The 22,631-nt window shown below is 42.5% G+C and overlaps 1 protein-coding gene across 4 annotated transcripts in view; it reads right to left on the bottom strand.

Moving 5' to 3' along the window:
• ARHGAP42 (Rho GTPase activating protein 42) overlaps positions 1–22,631 on the bottom strand; it is a 332,737-nt gene that overhangs the window by 41,592 nt on the left and 268,514 nt on the right. For all 4 annotated transcript variants that reach the window (XM_025209311.1, XM_025209310.1, XM_006027992.3 and 1 more), the window contains exons 13-17: positions 20,440–20,502; positions 18,511–18,585; positions 16,316–16,400; positions 13,801–13,859; positions 9,331–9,436 (exon numbers count right to left, since the gene is read on the bottom strand). In XM_025209311.1, the coding sequence (XP_025065096.1) occupies positions 9,331–9,436; positions 13,801–13,859; positions 16,316–16,400; positions 18,511–18,585; positions 20,440–20,502 (388 nt within the window). The remainder of the gene's footprint in view (positions 1–9,330; positions 9,437–13,800; positions 13,860–16,315; positions 16,401–18,510; positions 18,586–20,439; positions 20,503–22,631) is intronic.

Consider the following 22,631-nt stretch of genomic DNA (forward strand, 5'->3'; position numbering starts at 1 on the left):
ACGTGACGTCTGAGGCGGCCAGGTGGATGGTCCTATGCTTCAATGTTGCCAAGTGCGCCTCTGCACATTGATGGGAGGCAGAAGAGCCGTGTTCTGGACTCCAGCCTCATGATCCAGGGCCAGGCGATAAGGCACCTGCGTGATGGTGAGGCCTACTGCCACCTGGGGATGCCCACCGGCCACCGGGCCAAGCAGATGCTGGAGGAGACCATCAACGGGATCGTGCAGGACACCTACAAGCTGGACTCATCACTGCTGGTCCCCTGGCAGAAGATAGACATGGTGAACACCTTCCTTATTCCCCACATCGCGTTTGTCCTGAGAGGCTCGGCGGTCCCCAAGACCCCCCTCAAGAAGGCGGACGCCGAGATCCAGCAGCTACTCAAGAAGTGGCTGTACCTGTTGCTAAGGGCCAGCAACGAGGTTCTGCACATCCCCTACCGGCAGGGAGGTGCCAACATACTATGCATGGGAGACCTCGGCTACATCGCGGTGGTCACCCACACCTTCCACCTCCTGACCTGCCCGGACCCCATGGTAAGTACCATCGCCACCAGCGCCCTTGAGGAGACCGCCTGCAAGAGGATTGGAAGGCAGCCCACCAGACGTGACTTGGCCACCTTCCTCAGCGGCTCGCTGGAGGGGTCAGCAGAGACGGCGGGGACATTGCCTCACTGTGGAGCCGAGCCTGCAACACCACGCGCCGCCTCGGGAAGCACATCGGCTGTGCCTGGACCTGGACCGAGGAGCGCCGGGAGCTGGGAGTCTCCTTGCAACCAGTCCTGCACGCCGACCCCGTAACAGTGACGCCCTGCACGAGGATCTTCCTGGAGAGGTTCCTGAAGGACGCCGTCCGAAACAAGTACGCCAGTGACCTGAGGGCCAAACCTGACTAGGGCAAGGTCTTCGACGTCACCTTGAAGTGGGACTCCAGCAACTACTTCATGCCCAGGGGGAGCTTCACGCACTTCATGGACTGGCGCTTCCTCCACCATGCCCGCCTCAACTGCCTGCCTCTGAATGGGGCCGTCCACTTCGGCCACCGGGACAAGAGGTGCCAACGGTGTGGCTATGCGGCAGAGACCCTCCCCCTTGTGCGGTGCAGCTGCAAGCCACACGCCAGGACCTGGCAGCTACGCCACAACGCTGTCCAGAACCGCCTGGTGAGGGCCTCCCCCGCTGTGGCCGGGCTGCGGCCGTCCCGGGCTGCGAGAGCCAGATGCATCCCGACATCGTCGTCACCAACGAGGAGGCCAAGAAGGTCATGATCGTGGACGTTACCATCCCCTTCAAGAACTGGCACCAAGCCTTCACCGACACCCGGGCTCGCAAGCAGGAGAAGTACGCCCCACTGGCCGACATCCTGAGGGGCCACGGCTACGACGTGACAGTCGACGTGCTCATCGTGGTAACGCTCGGAGCCTGGGACCCCAGCAACGAGAGCATCCTGCATGCCTGTCGCATCTCCTGCCGCTATGTCAAGCTCATGTGCTGCCTCATGGTGTCTGACGCCATCCGTTGGTCCCGTGACATCTACATGGAACACATCACGGGCCACCACCAGTACACCGACCCCACCAGACGAACCGCCACCAGACTGGACCCAGAGGGAACCGCCTGAACCCCCCCTCTGCACCAGATGGACCTTCACTTCGAGACGATTGCTCAACAATGGACGACCCTGCTCCACCCGAAGAGGACCCTCGCGATGAGAGTTTATATGGACTGAGACACTTTTTCTTTGGACCATTTCTTCCACCATTGCGGACCATTGTAATGGGTTTGTGTGTATCTATCTCCTTTTTCTCTCAGCGTCGCGAACCCCCTCCCTCCCCTTCCCCCTTCCCCTCTACCCCCGGGCTTAGTTGGCTAACATTGTATTGCCTGTAACCTAGTTGCGTTCCCCTCCTCATCCCCATCCTTCTATTGTTAGTCCCTCACTCGGGCACCATGTATTTCCCTACTGGCTTTGTCAGCTTTTTTGTATTCACAATCCTAAACATTTACTAATAAAAGTCAGTCTACTCTGGACAGTCACCCAAGAGGATAGTCATCTGTCTTATCTGGACAAAGGTGTAATTTTATTCCAAAGTAAAATCTACAGTAAACTACTCCAAGGTAAATGGGCTGTATGTTCAGACCCTGAGTATCCAAAATTAATAGCTAGTAAAGAACAGGGGGGGAAATGTACTAAACCACAATTTGAGACCCACTCAGAAAGATTGGCTTGAATATGCATAGATAAGAAGCTTTCAACCTGTGGGCTGTGATTCTCTCAGGGGGGGGGGGCAGGGGGCGTCATTGTGTACAGGTTTCATCTGCATCATGTCAACCCCCTCTTTTCTTATATTCTCCGTAACAAAAACAAATGTCTCTAAACTTTATGTCTATGGTGGTAACTTCACAAACATGAACTGAGTGTACGTTAAGTCAATTATGTTTGCTTGAATCCATATAGAACCTGAATAAAGCTCAGAGAGGTGTGACCTAATTTATTTATTTCATCAAGGCTCTGTTGGTTTCTCTTGAACATTTTTTTTTCCTCATATGTTATTAAATTAATCATTTTGGCATGGAATTTCCAATTTTGCTAAGCTAAATGCTCACCATTATGGCTTTCAATATCCTGGCCCTGTAGCCATTTCTAGCTCTCCAGCTTTTCTTAAGAGGAATTTAATTGTAATCCATGCTCCCTGCATAGATCCTGGAATAAGCCAGTAGGGCAATTGTAGTCAGCCATCTCCGTTTCTTAACCATTTTTCAATTCTACAGCTCATGTTTGTGCCCTGACTTTTCCCTCTGGCAGGCTCAGATGAAAAACACACACCAGACTGCCTATAGTCTATAGAGTCACAGTTGCTGCCAAATGCCAAATGCCATGGCTATTAGAAGTGGGGAGCAGACAGCCACCTGGAGCCCAACCATTGTATCTACAAAATAAACCCACTAAGTTACTGAAATGAGGGCTGCCACATTTATAAAGCAAAAATAATGTTTTATTCAATGGAAATGCTATAAACTGAAAAATTTCTGAGCATTAGACATGGTGTCACTGCGAACAGTAAAAGGTGCCAAAAAGCTCATAATTTGGGAACACTGACTGCACCCAGTCTATTGTCAAAACAAATCCTCTCTCCAATTAAATGGTCAGCTGATGTAATTTGGCTTCAGATATAGGGAGACAAGTGCTTAAGAGAGAAATTTTCAGTGTAACAGGATAAAACTAGAGATATGGCTTCTATTGCCCAACATAAAAATTGTACTACTCATTAGATCAAAGGACTTTTTAACCCAGTAGCCTGTTTCTGACAGTAGCAACTAACAGATGTTTGAGAGAGAGAGAGCTTGAGAAACAGGGTGGATGTACAGTGATCCCTCCACTATAGAAGTATTCATCCATGCTGTACTCCCCTAGTTAGTAGCAGTTATAGGTGTAGGGATGTTGTGAGGCTGAGGTTATACCCCTGACCGCTGTGCTTGATTGCCCCTAATAGACCTATCCACTATATATTTGTCATAACTTTTTTGACTATTCCTATTGGCTTCCACAAATTTCTAACATGAATTATACATTACTTAAAAAGCACCCCGATGGACCTCTAGTTCTTTTATTATGAGAACGTACTATATCTTATTGGAAGTAGCTTTCCATGAGGATATCCTGTCTCTTGACAGGATATGCTACAGGGAAAACCAATCTTTGAAGTGTTCCAAGAACCTAGTTTAGCAGGTGACCAAGAGGAATTGAGCAGTGAGGAAATGCTCGACACCTTCCTGAAATCCAAGTCACTCTGGTCTGGGGAAGGCATGGAGAGCAGCTGCTGCTCATCTCCTCCTAGTCTGAGGAGAAGTTGAGTGGAAGGGAAAGGCTCCTGTGCCTTCCCCAGACCAGAGTCACTGTGGTATGGAGATGTAGGAGGCAGCTGCTCTCACCCCTCCCGCAGACCAGAGTCACTGTGGTATGGAGAAGATGTAGGAGGCAGCTGCTCTCACCCCTCCCAAATACCAGGAGGGGAGAGGAGGACACTCCTTGCTCCCTGCCTGGTCCCCAGACTGCAATTCCTAATTTGAGGACTGCATGAGGGGCTTCGAGCAGCTGCTCTAGTTCCCTTGCCAGTGGGGGCTGCTCTAGTCCCCTTGCTCCCTACACTTTCCCCAGACTGAGACCACCTGATCTTGGGAAGGCATGAAGAGCAGGGGCAGAATTAACAACTGTATTGCCCCCCCTCTCAGAAACATTTCTAGCAGTGGAAAATTTTCACAACAAGAAAGTAATGCCTATTCATATGTTAACTAAGAGTTTATGTTGAATTGCATTGAGCCTTGCTCATAAAAGGCTTAGTTACAAAGGCATTTGCTTACATCTTCCTTCCTCATCTTGCTTTAGGACCATTCCCTTTTACCGTAATCTCTTTTTGCTAATTACTCTTACCATTCTGAGTAACAACTATTAATGCCGTGATCCTTTTTAGAGATTTCAAAAGATAATGATTAGCTACCTCCTTAGCATATTTATTCTTAACTCTTGCTATCTGGCTGGCCTCCACATCTGTGCACAGCAACGATTATCTCCAAAATCTTTCAGACATTAAAACAAACAAACAATGGCCCTATCTTCTCTTGGTTCCCAAACCCACCTTTCTGGTAGCCCACACTACTGATGCTCATGAAGTTTGATATTTTACTGTTTAGTAAGAACTCCCAGCACTTACAGTTTGGCAGCTCAATTTGTTTTTAAAATATTATACAAGTATTACTTAATGAAAGAGGCATTAAAGCAGTACAAAAAATTTAGCTGACATCACTGCCGCCTGGCAAACAGGTTGCATAAGCACTTTCCTTGTTATGAAAATGGGAAAAACTTCATAAGCAAGGTATGAAAGGTTCAAGGACTTTCCCAGGGCCACAGAAAGATCCTGCCAGATCTAAGATCAGAACTCAGGAGTTGTTGAATTCCAGTCTTGGGTTTACACCATACAATGTTCTTTTGGGTGAGTTTTGAGTATGTGCAAGACGCACATAGTAGTGAGAGGGTAACTGAATTCTCTTGGCATAGAGAAGAATGGAATGAGAGGACTGAGCCAGTGCATATAAAAGATATTCCCTTTCCATTAACAACCGTAGAGTTTAATACTCTATTTACATAAATCCAGGCAAAATATGATTTGTTTCTTTGCACTGATGATAAAGAAAGAAAATAAAAGTCTTCCATTCCACGCATCTCCTGTTTCACCTACCTAAGTGCAGCTTATCCTTCTTAAAAGTAAACACAGACGAGAATGCATTTATCTGGGGACCAACTCAATCCAGAAGCATGTTTTTGGAATTATTGTATTCTATTGGCCATGACCCCAACTTATTTTTCTTTCTGATAGACAGCTTGTACATGACTTAGGTGAGCAAGAGCTGTATATGAAGTTCACTGGTACTTAATGATAATGGAACTTTGTATTACTGAGTTCAAACTGTAAGCAGGAAAAATACAAAATGTGTCCACACTTGAAAGTTCATAATTTTGTACTGTCTTGAACAAAAAAGTTTTACAGTCCTTTTAAACAAACTATGTCTTCTCAAAATATAAAACAGACCTGGGTCTCCATGGTGACAAATTGTGTAATTTAGTTAATAAATGGAAGGATATTCTTCTAACCAGAAATGATTAGGTAGAAATGTAGAAAGACTCAATTTCTTACAAAAGCAATAAGAGGGCAGAGTTACTGTTCAGAATGCTCATAATGTGGAACATTTTGATAAGCAATTTTATCTGTGCCTATTCTTACTTTTGCTGGGGTATTGAGAAGATACAGGCCAGTATACTAATGCATTACAGGTAGCTGTATGCCTTATTCATTAAGGCACAATTGGTTTCTCATGGAAATCTCTTTCTTCACTCACTGTATCATAGAAGAAAGTTTTGGATACTGCCAATCTACAGACTCCAGTCTGCCTCTACCATAAGGGTGTGCTGTTATTAAATTTTGTTACTCAACAATTTGTTTTTATAAAGAAAGCAAATGCATAATTTGTCTGGGAAGTTTTTCCAAAGAGTGACATCTCAAGTTTATTTGCAGATAAACAAACCTTCAGTTTTTGTCTAATGCTAATTTACTAGGATACATTTACATAGCAAGACTTTGCATAGTGTTTTTCAAGATTCATTATGATGTTTTTTAGGTCCATTCTCCATGACACCTTCAGATAGAAACAAGAAAGGAAAGGAACACAAGGACTAAACCAAATCAAAGTATTATCATTCCTATTAGATAATCCTCCATCCTGTTCCACCCCCTGCTCCCCCCTGTTGTGGTGCATTCATGTAATGAAGGAGAAGAGAATGTAAGTTAGAAAGAAGCAAGGGAACAGCTTGCTGGAAGGAGAAGCCAAGCTGCTTTGATGGGGTCAGAGCAAAGGGACTTTTCTCCTTGTGTCTCAGACAGGATATAGGATGTTGTTTGATTTGGCTTGTTTAATTAGTGACTGAACTTTGCTTTGGAGAACTGGCCATGGAGCTCATAAGGGAGCATACTCTCCTGCAGAAGCCAGCAGGATAAAGGACCTCCTTACAAGCACCAAAACTCCTAGGCTCCTGAGATGCACTACACGGAACGACTGCAAGGGTTATTTCTGCTTTTAAACCAATGACTGTATAGTGTAAAATTCATAAGCAGTCCTTGTAGCAGGGACTGGAACTTAGGCCTCCCCCCACCCAGGGAATGCCCTCCTCAATGAGTCAGAAAGTCACATTTTATTCATCTTGCGCTCCTTCTGGGCCTTCAAATATTGCATCTTGGCTGCCTACTGAGTCAGTTTCAAGAAGGGAAGAAGGAAGAAGACATCTAACCTAATTCATAGTCTGATGGTTATGACACTCTTCTGACTACTGGAAGAGACAGATTTGAAATCCCTCAGTGATGTGGGGTCCATAATCCAAGCTTCCCACTTCCTGAGCAAATGCTCTTGTCACTAGGCTATGGGCAACCCCATCACTGATGTGAGTTATACTGAGTGCCACTGTCAGATGAACTGGTTCAGATAGCAACTCTCCTCTGAGTGATAGGGATCCCAACATGATGGAAGTGCCTCAATCAAAGCCCAAGTAAGACACCTAAGGACTGAGGAAAAGGAAGAGTTCAGATACATCTTCGTGTTCAGCATTTTTATTGACTAGTTACAAGGGCCTCCAAGATGAGCAAAAAATAAGCTGGATCAACCTAAGGGATGCTGTGAAAGGTTTCCTTTTACACTGTTCAGGAAGCCTTGGTGCCTCTCCTGTCAACTTGCATCATGTATTTTCTTGCTTTAGTCTTAAATACATTCATTAGCTGCTGTTTAGATTAGAGCAAATGGTCATTAAAATAATTATATTTAAAGTGCAGTTTTACCCTATGTCAGGGCTAAGCAACCTGTTTTGTCTTTGCAGCAGCACAGGAAGAGTGAAGCAAAAAAATATTAGAATAAGTAAAAAATGGGGGTCGGACTTGATGATCTATTGAGGTCCCTTCCGACCCTAACATCTATGAATCTATGAATGTTTCTAGGGCAAAGCTCCTAAATTTGAGATACTGGTGTGTGAGAGAGAGCACCCTGAATGCTGATCAGGATCTGGTCCTAAGTGCCTAGCTCCCATTGACTGTGCATGAGAGCAAAGTCCTCAATTGCTGTTTGTGACACTGAAATCACATTAATCTGAGCCTGCAAAACATTTAAATACGAGGATCAACTTTTAAGGATATGAGCAATTTCACTGAAGTCAATGTATCCTTGGATTTTATTGCACAGGGAGAGGAATGTCATATGAGATACTGACAATGGACAACACTTCATAAAAAGACACAGAGGTAGGAAGAGGAGATGAATGGAACCAGAAGGCAAGAAGAATGGGTGATAAAACAGTTTCAGAAGTCAATAAACAAGATGATTAATTACAGTAGGCAAGATATAAAAGGGAAATTAGAAAAGTGGAAAAATGAACGGGAGTTTTTTAAAGCATATAGAAGCAGGAAGCCTGGTAAGATGATGATATTTCTGATACGTCACCCTGTATATGTGCTTTTCTGGCACTAACTAGAAAGTAATCTGAGGGCTCTGAGAAGGAGGGTTGGACTAAACTGACCATTTAAAAAGCAGTAAGTCACCAAGCCCAGATGGTATGTAGTCAAAGTTTAAGTATAAAGTATCTGAGGTGCTGAAAAAAGTATGCAATCTCTTACTAAAAACAGCTACTTTCCCATGGGATTGACAGATAGCAAATGTTGTATTTGTATCTAAGAAATGCTCTAAGAGTGGTCTTGGGAACTGTAGACCTAAAATCTATAACTAGGAAATGAGTTGAAATGAAAAGTTAAAACAAAATAAAAATGCCAGGAAAATCACAGTGTGATATGGTTTAACTAGCATAGTTTCTGCAAAGAAAATGGGGTCCTGCTGTTTTATGCACACTTAAATTGATGATTTTTAGTCAGTTTCACCAATTATGCAGTTGAATGTAACATAATTGCATTAGAAAGTAGACAGTGGCAATGAAGAGTTCTTATGCACTTAAGTTGTGCATGCCCTTAACTGATATGCAAGTAACCAATGATTATTCCAATGTAAGCAACAGGCAAAATTTAGGACTGGCAACTAGTAATGCAGTTAATCAAGTTATGCATTTACCCAACAAGCAAATGGAGTACACTGTTCTGGACTACATTGACAAGTCCCATATTTATTAGCACAGTAGTATCACAGATCTCAATTTCTGAACTAGGAGCATAATTTGGAAAAGTTATAGGAATTAGACCAGCTTAATAAAAACAGTAGGGGTGTTTGCAAATAAAAAACTCCCAAAAAACAGTGCTTTACTTTAAATTTGGCATGTTTCTTCACTGAGCCTAGTGCATGGCCAGAAGAGGCAGCATGATACTTCAACCCGGTTCTCCTGATATATGTAAAGATCAGGTGCTTTAGTGGGGCTTTTTGTGTCACTTTTATGTAATAGCTTTAGATAAAAGTGACAAAAAACCCACTGAAGTGCCCAACCTATACAGATGCTGCAGAGCCTGGCTAAAGTAATGCACTGCTTCTTTCGGTAAAGCACTTATTTTTTTTTATGTCTGCAAAAAGCCTTGCTTTCTAGGATGCTTCATGGGCCTAGTTAAGATTCTACTTCTAATCTTAGCATTTATTTGTTCACTGAATTCTCAAAAGTAGTTTACAAGCCTAACAGAATTGTCAAGTAGTCATTTTTAAGGACAGAGATTGGATTAACCAAAATTGGCAAACAAAAAGAAAAAAAAAACAAACTCCACAAAAAACACCATATGGACAAGAAGAGTGGAAAGGAATTACTTGACCAAGTGCTTGATTAAGATGTCCAGCATCTCCCTGTTTTTCTCTGGTAATTTATGAACAAGTGCATGCACTGCTTCCACTCTGTAGTTTTGGTCATCAGATTCTGTTAAATAAAAAGAGAAAGAGGCACATGTGTTAAAACAGCTTCAATACCTGTACCTAGCACACAGCATACATTACAGTAAGAAACCACCATCAACCTGCCATTAAATGAACGCCTCCCCCCACAACAAAACAAACAAGAACAAGACTTTTTAAAAATATGACAACAATATAGTCATGTTTCATATGCAAACATTCTGGGAATTTTTTTTTAAATACAGGCAGTCCTTGACTTCTGACTTTTTGAGTTATGACAAATGGTATTTACGACATTTGTAAATTGACACCCTGTTTCGAGGTTCTGATGCAGGTTTCGCCTTTATAATGGTTGACACGGCTATGTTCAGCTGGTAAGTCTGTTGCGGTGAGGGGGATGGGGGAGGGAAGGGGCGTGCAGGGGCAGATCAATGCCCCCACAGTGAGAGAGGGATTGGGGCTGGGGCAAGTGCTGCCCAGCGAGGGGATGGGGCAACTTGCACTGCTGTACACCACCAGTCCAGGAGCTGCTCATATAGTGGCTTGTCCAGAGGCTCTCACAGCTGCTCCCACTGCTGGCCTGGGAGGGCATGGGGCAGGGTCATGTGCCCCAGGATCTGCACGGCGTGGGCATAGCTAGGGCTGTACTCCAGGTGGAAGGCACTGGAGTGGGGACTATGCCTCCCTGCTGCTTGCCTAGCTGGTGCAGGGCTGGCGCGAGACTGAGCTGCTGCGCGGCCTCCAGACAAGCAGCGCCCAGCGGTGGGAGACAGCCCAGCCTCCCTGCACCTTCCAGATGAGCAGCAGCTTTGCCCCGGCGGGGCAAGCGGTGGCAGAGCATGGGGAGAGGGGGGGCGTGTGCCTCCGGACTGGCGGGCAGCAGATTAGGGGTTATGGCAGGGCTGCAGCAAGTTTTTCAGTGGCACACGCCTGCTCCCCCATGCCCTTCTGCCACTTGCCCAGCTGAGGCAAAGCTGCTGCTTGTCCGAGAGGCGTGGGGAGGCCGGGGTGGCTCCCACTGCTGCACGCTGCTTGTCTGGGGGCAGTGCAGTGGCTCAGTCTTGTGCTGGCCCTGCGCCAACAGGCGGGCATAGCCCCCACTCCCAGCAACTTCCACATTCCACCTTCCACCCAGAGCACAGCCCCGGCTTCGCCTGCCCCACGCAGGTTCTGGGGCACACGCCTCTGACCCATGCCCTCTCGGGCTGGCGGCAGGAGCAGCAGCGAGAGCTGCTGGACAAGCCACCACAGGAGCAGCTCCCTCCCCCCCCACCACCACAGACTTACCAGCTGGATGCAGCTGTGTCGACCATTGTAAAGGAACCAATCCCCCATTTATAACATTGTTCCTATGGGAAAATTGGTTCCAAGTTACGACATTTCGACTTAAGACGCAGTTTTCAGGAACCAACTGTGTTGTAAGTCTGAGGACTGCCTGTAGCTTAAATAATAACAATGGATAAAATCCTGGTCAGGGAAATTATATCTATGACCTCAAAGGAGCCTGTATATGACCAGTAACCTTTAACTTTGTCAAAACTTGTTTTGCTTTTATTCTCATTGAGGCATGAGAGCAGATGGAGATAGTTATAAATACATTAAATTGCCAGGCATCTAAAAAAGATTTTAAACAATTAAGGCCAGGCACAGGTTTCTACCAGGAGAACTGCAGCTCTTCTAGGAGAAACTATGTGTACAGGTGCTCACAGTTTCTCCCAGAACAAAAATGGCAGTTTTGGAAGAAAAATAACCCATCCATGACCCAGGAAAGGGGAATTCCTCCCAGGAAAATGAACACCTATACACTTCCTTGCTGCCTGACTCCTTCCAGGGACCAGGAGGAGTTGAGCAGTGGGGAAGTGCTCCCCATGCTTTCCCCAGGCTGGGCTCACTCACTGCTCCCTGCCTGCTTTTTCTACTGGAGTCTCTGTGTTTCAGTTGCTTAAAACTTTATCAAACTTCAGTTCTTTGAAATTAGTCCACTTTTTAAAAGAACTTTATCTAAAACAATGAAGGTATTTACAAGAATGGTGCTATGGAAAATGTGTCGTGCTCCCCCCCCCCCCAACCATTTTCCTTTGAAACACTCTAGCACAGTATGTTGTGGAACACGCACCCTAGATTATGCTAGCAATAACCGTTGTGTCATTTATAGTCCCTAGGGAAAGCCACTCAAATGATGAAGTTATAAGTTTTATGAAATAACACTCTGAGCATGCTTTGTAGAGTCTCACTAGAACTTTGCAGATCCAATCCTTGAAGATTCTGTTACAAGCATACCCTGTCTGGGGCTGTAGGGTTGAGTTAGACTAACCCCGTAATTTAAGTCTCCCACTGCTCTAGGTCCCACATATCCTGGTTTAAGCATCAGAACTGAAAGCGGAGACCTAGTCTCTCCTAAATTGTCTTGCTTGCCCTCAGGCAACATGAAGGATGAAACTGCCTCATCTGAATGTTGAGTGGAAAAGAGTCAGACTTGGACAGGAGAACAGAACACTCCACAGCAAAGGCAACAACATGAGGACTGAAGGCTGAAGTGGGTGGGGGGTGGAAACTGGGTTTGAGAGCTGTAGAAAAAAGACCAGGGTGGATTGGGCAAAAAATCTGGCACTGGAAGACGGAAAAGAAAAAAAGGGATTATTACTGGAAGCCACTGGACTGGGTTAGGAAGACTGAGGAGCTGTGGAATTCTACAGACAAGGAGACCAGCACCGGGGAGAGTAGGATAAGCAGTGGTGACTAGAAGCTACTAGGTAAGACAAATAAGACTAGGATGAGGATACAGAAGGATAAATGACATTACAAAAGAGGCCAAACTTAAGGGAAGTGGATGGAGCCTGGCCCATGAAGGCACACTCCTTTCCACACCAAGATTTTTGAGGGCAACCATTCCTTTGTTGTAAGCAAATATCTATGAAGACCACTTTCAAAGTGTCCTATCCTCCCTTAAGGCTTATCCCACTCATTTTATATGGGACTAGAAAAATTGCATGAGATCATCTGTGCAACCCTTGATCTGGCCTCCTTATACATATGCATTATGTTCAAGTCTTTGGTTATATGATTTACATACAATTTTTAGAACAAGACTAATTCAGTGTACAGGGTGAACGTGCCTTGTTGAATCAGGGTGCATAACAGAAGAGTCTGCCATTTGTAGGTTCCCTGCTTCATTTGTTGCAGAAGTCAAAAGGTATAAAGTGAATGAATCAGGGAACTACAGGAAAAGAAGCCATGATGTCTCTTGGTTAAAGCAACTGAAAGCTGCCCTGAAGAACTGGACTCTAGCTCTGCACGCATATAGATTTCCTACACAATGTTTGGCAAGTAACTTAACTAAACTATTCATAGCTGGTCACTAGATACCTAATTTGAGACCCTGAGACCTGATTTCAGAAGTCCTAGGCACTTCCAATTACAACTATAGTCAACAGGAATTGTGCCTCAAATATGAAAGGTACTATATAAATTAATATATTAATATACTAATATTACAGTCCCTTTCAAATGATATCCTAGGAGTCTTCATAGAACACATAAAATAGTGTACATATTTAATTTTATTCTCTGTAGCTCAGTTTCCCATCTTTATGAAAAGATAATGCTACCCCTTCATCTCAAAAAGTTGTTGTGATAATAAATTTGGTATTAATGAAGCACTTACAAGATGCTACAGCGATCAGCAGGGTCCTGATCTGGCATGCTGGAGCACAATTTGGGTCCAAACCCATATGCTAGGGTTGAGGCTGTGCACTAGGGTGGGGCCACATAGAGGTTTGACCATGGACTGACCCTGCACACCAACCTGATGCAGCATGCACAGCACAGCATCATTTTAGCCAGCCACAAGGCTCTCCAGGGGTCCTGAGATTTGGGAGCAGGAGTAATAGCAATGTTAACTGCCATGGCTCCCAGAACCACACTGAGTGTCATGGCAATTAATGGGGATCTGTATTTCTTGCATATAATGTGCCCCTGAATTTCCCCCATACGATCTGGGGGAAAAACATGCATGTTTTATGCAACCTCCCTTCCCCCATTTTATATTTACTGCTGACACATACTGCTTACACGTATGCTTGCACATGCATGCATGCACGCACATGCAAATGCACATACACTTCAACTGTAAGCTCCCCAGGATTATTGTGCTTGTAGAGCACATATAAGAGTGAGGACTATCATAGTGGGTCAAAGTGCTACTGTGTTAACATAAGAAATCATACCCCATACCTCTTAAAATCCAGTACTTTGAGTCATTCCCTGGGCCATTTAAAACAAAACTGGAATAGGTACATCAGGAAATTTTTCTTCAATATTGGTTGTTGAGAGAGATGGATTTGGATCATTTTCATGAAGACATATTAATTTATTTAGCATTTTACTTACTAACAGCAAGAATGAAATCCTTGTGCAACTTGAAGGTCATTAGTGGTTCTGTAAGGCACCTGGTCATAAAATTTAAAAAGCAGATTTTAGCAATCTGATCTCTTTTTTAAACCTTTTCCCACACTTTTTGTCATTATAATTCTAAGTAGAAACCTTTACGTTTCCAAATTTGTGTTTGGAAACTAATATTTACATCCCAGCCAACTTGATTCACTGCCTATAGGCTAACAGCACAGCATCATTCAGTCATAGCTAAGGCCTGGTAAAAATCTTTTCTAGCTAAATTCAGGGCCACTGTAAGAAAAAATGGTCTAGCAGCAATCTTTAGCAAAAAAGGCCTTTTCTTTTAACTTATACTGCTGTAAATCAGAAAAAAACTCTGCTGAGCCCACGTGTAATTTTTACTGAAGATGGAATACTGAAGAGACCATCACATTTTAAGTCTCAACAGAAATGTCTACATGAGAAGTTTACTACGTAGTTGACTTACATGTGCGTCCCTTTTAGGCTGGAGTAAACTAATTTACTCTGCAGCTGGATAGTACTTATAAATACAAGTACTGTTCTGCTGCACAGTAAAATGTTCTGCAGCACCACAAATGCCCTGGCTGGCTGGGCCACAAGGGTGCTTCAGTGTGGGGGCTGCCTGCTCTCTGGCGCCACAATGAACCACTCTTGTGCCCTGGCCAGCCCCTCCACAGCACGTTTTACTGGGAGGAGCAGCCCTGGGCTGGCAGGCTGACTCCTTGGGCCCCTTGCCAGCTGGAGATGCTTAGTCCAAGCTCAACATGTTGCGATCCTGAGCGCATGTGCAGATGCACGCCCAGCAGCAATAAATTTCAGTGAGATAAGCACTGGAGTTTATTGCGGCACATGAATAGGTATGCGTAGATGTGCCCAATCCTTAGCAACTTCAGTTTGGTACCAACATACTGATACATACTGAACTGGAAAGACTCTTCTTTTAAAAGGCAATTTCTAAATCATAGTAATAAAAATCACTATTGTTGACATTGCTTATTTTAAAACTACAAAAGTAAAAAAGACAGTGATTTGTATGAATAAAGAAATGGCACCTTCTATTCTTTTTCACTGTGGCCAAACCCTTTCTGTTAGTATTTCCATTACAAGTCTTGATAGTGACCCTAAGCCATGTGGCTTTTAGAGAACTTAATGGGCACATCTACATGAGATACTTTACAGCACAGTAGACTAGTCTTCAGTTCCCACCCAGCTGGGGGCTCACTGGCAGCTGTCCCACCAGAAGGACAGCTCCCTGCCAGCCCCTTGTTGCGGGGTGGGGGGAAGCTCCCTTGAGCACCAGGTTGGCTGGCATCAGTGTCTGGATGTGCATGTGGTGGGAGAGCTCTGCCAACTGCAGGAGCAGCTGTCTCCCGGCCCCTGCACATCAGGACCCCTCCCATGCAGAGCTCTCCTGGCACCATGCCCCTTGCCAGTCCCCAGGCTAGCACCCTGGGGGAGCCTGGGACTCCCCATGGCTGCTGCAGGGGGGCAGAGTAGGGCAGGAGCAGCCCTGTACCAAGTTGTTCTTATTGGGAGCAGATTAGCTTCCAGCAGGGTGCATGTGTAGTCATGCTTCCAGGGAAGGCTTACTGCACAGTATTTTACGTGCATTAATAGCATGTGTAGATGTGCCCAACCTTGAGTAACTTCAGTTTGGTACTAACATACTGATACATACTGAACTGGAAAGACTCTTCTTTTAAATGGTAATCTCTGAATCATAGTGATAAAAATTGCTATTGCTGACATTATTACTTTTGCAATTTTAAAATAAGCAAAGACAGTGATTTGTACTGATAAAGTAATGGCATCTATTTTTTTTTCATTGTGGCCAAACCCTTTCTTTTAGTATTTCCATGACAAGTCCTGATAGTGACCCTAAGTCATGTGGCTTTTAGAGCATTCACTCTCTGATAACTTGGTTCTTTTAACATGTCCCAAGTTGGGATCCAAACACAGAGGCACCCCCAGGTTGTTTCTGAAAATCTTGACTCATATATAAATGTATTTGTTAATTGTTAAATGCTTGGAGGTAGTTGACTAATTTGGGGGATACATTTTTCCTAGCCTTTTGAAACAATCAATATCACAGACTAAAATATAAGAATTAATGTTTTTACAGTTCTACAATTTTTTATCCTACTTGAACCAATTTGTGAAATGTCATGCTGTGTATGCTGTTTAGATAAAAGATTTAACAAATTAGAAACATTCATTATTTTCTGTCTTGGAAGGTGAGAAAAAAGATGTATAAATTACTACAAGCAATTAACTTGTTCTATTCCAAATATAAAATTCTACAAGAACAGAACCAGAAGATTGTATGACCAAATGGAGATATATTAATAAAAATTGCTGGGATATTAAATAAGACAAAATGATGCATCTTTAGTAGTGTTTTCATGAGTGCAAGAGATGTAACATAATATTAATAAACAAAGATTAACAGGATACAAGGAATATGCATATTAATGTAGAGTACCATACTCACCTGAGGTAGTTTTTAAGTCCACTTGTTATTGTTTTGTTGTCCCAAAGTTCCATATCAATATCCATATCGGGAGGGGATTTAGGGGCTGGTAAAAATTGAATGAGCGTGTTATACTTTGATTAACAAGATAACTAGAAAAGCAGCACATTAAATAGTTGATCATATAAGGCATTCAATTAATCTGAATACTTTATGCCCAAAATAACTAACAACTTGAGCACATATTAAAAGCTTCTACACCCTGTGAAAGTATTAATAAAATGAACAGTTTTTTAGTATATGGGCATGTCAGCTATGTGTAAAAATAACAGAGCAAACGGTAAACCAAAGTTGGTATATGGGTTCTGATGCAGAGTAATCTTCAAAAGGAGGGTGCACAGAGACAAACTGGTAAGGTAAGAAAAACTCCAGGACCACAAGAAGAATACAGTTATAGACTAAGATACTGTTTGAAGGTCAGGGACTATTTAGAAAAACTGGACATATACAAGTCCATGGGGCTGGATGGGATGCACCCAAGGGTGCTGAGGGAGTTAGCTGATGTGACTGCAGAGCCACTGGCCATCATCTTTGAAAACTCATAGTGATTAGGAGAGGTCCCAGATAATTGGAGAAGGGCAAACACAGTGCCCATATTTAAGAAAGAAAAAGGAAGATCCAGACCAGTCCAGGAATTACAGACCAGTCAGCTTCACCTCAGTCCCTGGAAGAATTATGGAATAGATCCTCAGGGAATCCATAACTAAGCACTTGGAGGAGAAAAAGGTGATTAGGAACAGTCAGCATGGATTCACCAAGGGCAAGTCATGCCTGACCAACCTGATTGCCTTCTATGATGAAATGAGTAGCTTTGTGGATGCGGGGAGACGAGTGGATGTAGTAAACCTTGCTTTTAGCAAGGCTTTTGATACGGTCTCCTACAACATTCTCTCAGGCAAGCTAAGGAAATACGGGTTGGTTGGATGAATGGACTCTTAGGTGGATAGAAAGCTGGCTGGAGCAGCAGGCTCTGAGGGTAGCTCAATGGCTCGATGTCTAGTTGGCAGCTGGTATCAAGTGGAGTGCCCCAGGGGTCAGTCCTGGGGCCAGTTTTGTTCATGTTTCCATCCATAACCTGGAAGATGGCATAGAGTGCACCTTCAGCAAGTTTGCAGATGACGCCAAGCTGGGGGGTGGGGAGGGGTAGTAAATATGCTGGAGGGCAGGGCTAAGATTCAGAGTGACCTTGACAAATTGAAGGACTGGGCCAAAAGGAATCTCATGAGGTTCAACAAGGACAAGTGCAAAGTCCTGCACTAAGGACGGAACAATCCCATGATTGGTACAGGCTGGGGGCTGACTGGCTGGGCAGCAGCTCTGCAGAAAAGGATCTGGAAGTTACAGTGGACAATAACCTGAACATGAGCCAGCAGTGTGCTCTGGTTGCCAGGAAAGCTAATGGTATACTGGGCTGCATTGGTGGGTGTGTTGACAGTAGGTCCAGGGAAGTGATTATTCTTCGTTATTCAGCACTGGTGAGGCCACATCTGGAGTAATGTGTTCAGTTTTGGGCCTCTCACTAAAGAAAGGATGTGGAAACATTGGAGAGAGTTCAGTGGAGGGCAACAAAAATGGTGAGGGGCTTGGGGATGTGACTTATAAGGCAAGACTGAGGGAACTGGGCTTATTTAGTCTCTAGAAGAGAAGACAGAGGGGATTTAATAGCAGCCTTCAACTACCTGAAGAGGGGTGGGGGGGGGGGTTCAAAAGAGGATGGGGCTAGATGGTTCTCCGTGGGGGCAGGTGACAGAACAAGGAGCAACAATCTCAAGTTTCAGCAAGGGAAGTTTTGGTTAGATATTAGGATGAATTTTCTCATTAGGAGGGTGGTAAACCACTGGATCAGGTTACCCAGAGAGGTGGTAGAAGCTCCATCCTTGGAGGTTTCAAAACCTGGCTAGACAAAGCCTTGGCTGGGATGATCTGGTTGAGGATGGTCTTGCTTTGAGCAGGGGATTGGACTAGATAACCTCCAGAGGTCCCTTCCAATTCTAATTTTCTATGATTGATGTAAAATAGAACTAAAATGCACACTTAATTTTCGGCCTGTACCTGCATGTACAAACCAGACTAATTTGAGTAGATGCAGTAAAATAAGTCTTGTTCAAAATATACATGGTGCATATTACAGACTAATATTTATTCATAGTACTTACAAAATATGGTATTCATTAGCTTCTGCACTTTAGAATTCACACCCCCTATTCTGTACAGCCCTAAGATTGTGATACCTATAGGAGAAAAAAAAAGCAGGACAGCAAACTGAACCACTACACTTCAATACAAATAAAGATACAAGTGACATGCTGGGTGTAAGTTTTGAATATTCAGCCACCTGACTCCTAGCTAATATATTGGGACTGGGGTAACTAAATCCCAACACCATTTTAAATGATCTATAGTAAGGGTTGACAACGTATGGGTCCCGACTATCCTTTGAAGTTGTAGATAGGCACAAGAGTTATATCAGAATCAAATTATACTGATAAAAGCCATAGCAATTTAATTGTAAAAGTGTAGCAAAACTGTTGCAGCTTTAACACTGCTTCATTCAGAGTTAAAGTTGGAGCAATTTAGCTCACCTGCCTGGCTACAGGAGCATGCAGAGGCAACAGTTACATTGTAACAGCTGATGAGATTTCCCCTCTGCAGCAATTGCAGCGCACTTTTTGAAGTGCTTAAAAATTACATCTTTCTATAGTCTAACACTTTAGACAGCCATGTCCTAAATGGAAGTAAATTTAGTTTTTATAGTAATTGAGGTTCTAATAGATAATGTTCAAGTTCAAGAATTTCTATTATTTTAGCCTTCCAATTTCAGTAGTTTTGTTACCAGTAGCTAGACTTTCAAAGCAAAACCCTCAGAAATGATAAAAACTAAGTTAGCAAAAAATCTTGATGTAACCCTTTTTCCCACTCCATAGCTCCTTTTGCTCTACTGAGCTCTTAGGTGTAACCATGGCAAAGTAATAGTCTAATTAGTTTTGCCTGTCCCCTGAGGGAAACCAATTATATGTTGTCACAAAAACCTAACTGGAGCATGCTTCTGGTGATTCATTAAAACAAAACAAAACACCCCCCTCCAAAAAAAAAATCTCTAATACACAAATTTGCTTTTAATACCAATAATGTTATTAAATTTTGTCAAGTGTTTCAAATCAAGGCTTACTATTTAAAAATGCTTCAGTTGATACTGTATCTTAGAAATCGTGGTTCAAATTTTGTTTTCAGGTACAAGAAGAAAATCTTAGTGCCTTCACCTGGGTGAACCAAGGACTGATTGACTCTGACTAGTAAAAAATAACCTATCAACATCAGCTTGACTGTTATTTTGTTTTATCCCCATATAGTACACACACACTATACCACTGAATTACAGTTATTAAACACAAACTGCATGTCTGATAGAGGAGCAATAAAATTATTGGAGTTCTGAATATTATGTTTACTAATAGAAGAAAAGTAAAAAAAGACATTTTAAAAACAATTTTTCTAATTTACATAAAAATTATAAATGTAAAGTTTTTATGGAAACATTTTTGACAACTTTTAGGCATAATAAGCCACAAAAAGGAAAAGGTAAATGACATTAAGGCTCTTGACATGCATTGCACGTAAAACGATTAACTGGTTAATCCTGTTTTAAGAAGTGACATTCATTCAAGTAATGCTGTGAAAAAAACTAACAGGAATAAGTGACAAAGTTATTACACAAAATATGTGTAATAATTATGTGGCTGGTTCCTACCACACCTCTAACTGAATGTGTGGCCAGTAGTCTCTGCCTCTGCACCAACAATATGGTGTATTGTTGGGATCTATTCCTTTATCCCATCATTGTGCTTCTTTCCATGCACATGTGGCATGGCAGAAGGTGTGACTGCTGGGATCATACATCAGTTCCTGATGCACCTTCTTTTTAATGTCTGTTGGCTAAGATTCCAAAATGAAGTTAGGAAAAATATTTCCTATTTACTCACTGTGCAGTAAAATTTTTCAAAGTGAAAATATAATACCAAATAGACAATATAGTATATATAAGTTTATATGTACAGTATATATGAGATATAAAATTTAAGACATACCTCTTGTTTCCACAGCATGAATACATTTCCTCACAAAGTTAAAGCCTGCTTCATTTAAGAACACTATAAATTGAATAAAACCACATTATTTAATCTCATTTTCTGTACAGCTGAGCCTTTATGCTAGCCTCAACATGGTTTCTAAGCTGTTGTTGCTGAAAGCAAAACATCTAGAGTTAGTAGCTTTCCTTTATGTAATTGTTGATTCAGTCTCTACTCCTTCACACAAGGGCAAACACACTTTCCGATAATTAAAGAACTAACACACATATATTCAAGGTTTTTGCATGTATCTTTAAAAAAAAATAATCTAATATCTTTTTCTTTTACAAATAAAAGACCACAACCCTACCCCAACACTTGTATGGTGGAACGTTTGACAGTATAAGAGGATGTATATTTTAGGAATACCACATACACAGACTATGCCTTTCAGACCTGCAGAGACAAAACAATATGGGAATAAATCAAAACCAGATGCCTGCAGTATCCATGAGACACCTTTCCCTCAGCTCAGTACTTTGCTATCCTGCAAGAAGTTACACATATTTAATGTTATGCACAACTAGTTCTATTGATTTCAACTCACAGTGAATAGAAATAATCCTGTAGGTACAGGTTTAAGGAACCAAGGAAGGCCCAAGCTATCAATGATATATTTTATTTTGTTAAGATATATTACATACTGTGGTTGAAATTTTCAAAGATGCTCAACTCCAATATGGTTTCAGTGGAGTTTATGTGCCTAATTCCTTTAGATTTTTCTGAAAACTGCAGTCTTCAATTTAAAAGTTCTTGTTTTAAGATGGCCAGAAAAGGTAGCTAGACAAGCAACTGTTACAGTAAAACTATTAATGAACAGGGTCTACAAACACCTTTTGACATTACTATAGTAATGTCAAATTATATTAATATATTTTGCATTTTCACTGCACACATTTCTAACTAGCTGACTTCAATATTTTAAAATGATATATTCATTATAGTTAAAATAAACACCATCATGTAGAAAACGACAACTTAAAATTTTAACTAACCTATCTATATCAATGTAGGTATTCTATATCTACTTTAAGCTAATCTGTCTATATATATTAGTTATGTGTATCTAGTTATCTATCTGAAGAGAAATTGGCATCAAGTACACTATTTTTAGAATACATATAATTATATGTATCGCTGATTGAATTTTCCTTCAATTTTTACTAGATGTTATAACAATGTAAGAATTTTTCACAGCGTATGTAACTGAATGTTGGGATGGGATGGTCTTTGTTGAAACTTGAGAGAATAGTAATTTGCAGCAATACAGGAAAGATATTGTAAAATATCTGGAATTGAATATGCCAGAAAAGAAGCCTGCCTTATATATTTACAAAAGCAAGATTACAACTTAGAGTTCAGACCTAAAGATACTATTGAACTTATACACTTCATCCTCACGCACAACTTCACTTTCAATAACCGACGCTTCCTCCAAACGATAAGCACAGCTATGTGCATGAAAATGGCCCCACAATATGCCAACCTTTTATGGGCAACCTGGAAGAAGAATTCCTCAAAGACTGCACTGTCAAACCCTTGCTATACTTAAGATATATCAATGACCTTCTTATCATTTGGACTGAAACCTGCAATCTCTGATTGAATTCCTGAGAAATTCAATAATCATCACCATTTCATCAGATGATCTTTTGAATACAGTAGACCCCTGATTTACGTGATTCTGATTTACACGTGTCTTGCATTTACGTGATTTTTTATTAGGGTCCGGACTGGAAAATGCCCCTTGAGATGCATGTCATCTGTGTTTATATGCGAATGCTCATGAGATTCGCATATATACGTGAACGCCTCACAAGATTTGCAGGTGGAATCAAGCGGAGCTGTGCCGCCATTGTGGTAGCGGCATCTCAATATGCATAGGTGAGATGCCTAAAGGCGATTACACCAAGAAAAGGGGAAAAAAAGCTCTGACTAAGGTATGTCTGGGGTACACAACCCCTCACTATTCTATTATTTCCTATGGGGAAAGTCATCCCCATAGCGCACGGGCCAAGTCCCGGAGGACTGGAAAAGGGCCATTGTGGTCCCCATTTTCAAGAAGGGGAGGAAGGAGGACCCGGGCAACTATAGGCCAGTCAGTCTCACCTCCATCCTTGGCAAAATCTTTGAAAAAATTATCAAGGCTC

The sequence above is a fragment of the Alligator sinensis genome, unplaced genomic scaffold, assembly GCF_000455745.1.
Source record: "Alligator sinensis unplaced genomic scaffold, ASM45574v1 scaffold18_2, whole genome shotgun sequence".
NCBI lineage: Eukaryota > Metazoa > Chordata > Crocodylia > Alligatoridae > Alligator > Alligator sinensis.